The sequence below is a fragment of the Oncorhynchus masou genome, chromosome 2, assembly GCF_036934945.1.
Source record: "Oncorhynchus masou masou isolate Uvic2021 chromosome 2, UVic_Omas_1.1, whole genome shotgun sequence".
In the NCBI taxonomy this organism is placed as follows: Eukaryota; Metazoa; Chordata; class Actinopteri; order Salmoniformes; family Salmonidae; genus Oncorhynchus; species Oncorhynchus masou.
The window spans coordinates 14063703-14065079 of NC_088213.1; the positions used below are offsets into that span (position 1 = coordinate 14063703).

The following is a 1377-nucleotide window of genomic DNA, read 5'->3' on the forward strand; positions in this document are numbered from 1 at the left end:
AAACCATACAAATAACTTCAATACTATAATATCACAATAGAGAACACACATAACAAATGTGAACGCTTCATACCATCTCGTTGGTGTTCAGACGTACCTTGCTGCCATTGCAATCAATCCAACCCGAGACGTGAAAATCCTCCTCCATTCAGAAGTCTTCAACTTTCTCCCTGAATCTCTCCGCTTTTCGTTGGGACCTTTATCTCTGTGTGCAACGGCGGCAGTAAACAGGCGGCTCGTGACGCGTATTTAGCAGCATAATGTTCTGCATGGCTGGAGAGGGGAGGCTGAACATTAAGGGATTTGTTTTACATTTTATCAGTCTGAGCGAACAAGAGATCGTCATTCCCTGGATAGCTCGTGTTTCAATTGGACCCAAACTATCCATCGAATTCCTTGCATTTCTGTCTCTTCGCTTTCCACAATCAAAAGGCCTATATATACAATCATGTAAATAGGCCTATACTACATTGAAATAATTAGGTTATTATTGTTGCTACTGTTATGATGAATTGTTTTTGTCGCTTTTATTGCCACATTAATAATGTACTATAACTTTACAGTATTTACACTGTAACACACATACTTTCAAGTATTTGCTGCCTGAAATATTTTTTGCAGATAATTCTTACATCAAATTAGGCTTATTATTAATAAAATATCCCCAATAAAAAAAATGTTGGGCCATCTCAACCTTTCCTATGAGAGAGAGAGAGAGAGAGAGAGAGAGAGAGAGAGAGAGAGAGAGAGAGAGAGAAGAGAGAGATGGGGAGAGAGGGGCGGCTGGTGTGGCTGTCTGTGTGTGCTGTTGTACTGTATGCATTAGGAAGCGGGGTGACGGTGGTAGAGGGAAGACCGGCTGGACAGATTTGCGTTCACGCCTGATCGGCTTCTGGAGAGCGGGGCCGTGTGGGCAGGGGACGGGAGCACCTGGTCTAGCCACAGCATCCCGTCTCGTTTTATTGACAGCCTGATAAGCGGGGCCAAGCCGTGCGGTTTCCAGCACGGATGTCAAGAACCCTGATGCGTTGCACGGTTTCACGACCTCTTAATGGTGGATACTCCAAATAAAGGCCCAAACACAGGTAGTTCTGACCGCCCCGTACCTGCGCCGCCCGGACTCTTCCTGAGAGACGCGTGGCACTGCTGTTGTCCATTTACTCTCCGACCTCCTGTTCAAATTGACACAAACGACAGAGGTTGTGACATGTGTCTGCAGGCTTTTAGCCTGCCTTTCTGAAGGGGGAAACGGGGGGCATATTACGGGTTATGGACCAATAATACATCAACTCCGCGCCACTGCCAGTGAAGATTGTAAACTTATCAACTTGTGCACATAAAGAAGAAGAAAAAAAGGTTTTAGGATCACTTTATACA

The 1377-nt window shown here is 45.1% G+C and overlaps 1 protein-coding gene across 1 annotated transcript in view; it reads right to left on the reverse strand.

The window, feature by feature from the left end:
- Nucleotides 1–1157, reverse strand: part of LOC135552585 (uncharacterized) — a 19042-nt gene extending 17885 nt beyond the window's left edge. Inside the window, 1 exon segment of the mRNA XM_064984296.1 lies at nt 1107–1157. Within this exon segment, the coding sequence (XP_064840368.1) occupies nt 1107–1157 (51 nt within the window).
- Nucleotides 1158–1377: the final 220 nt, after the last annotated feature.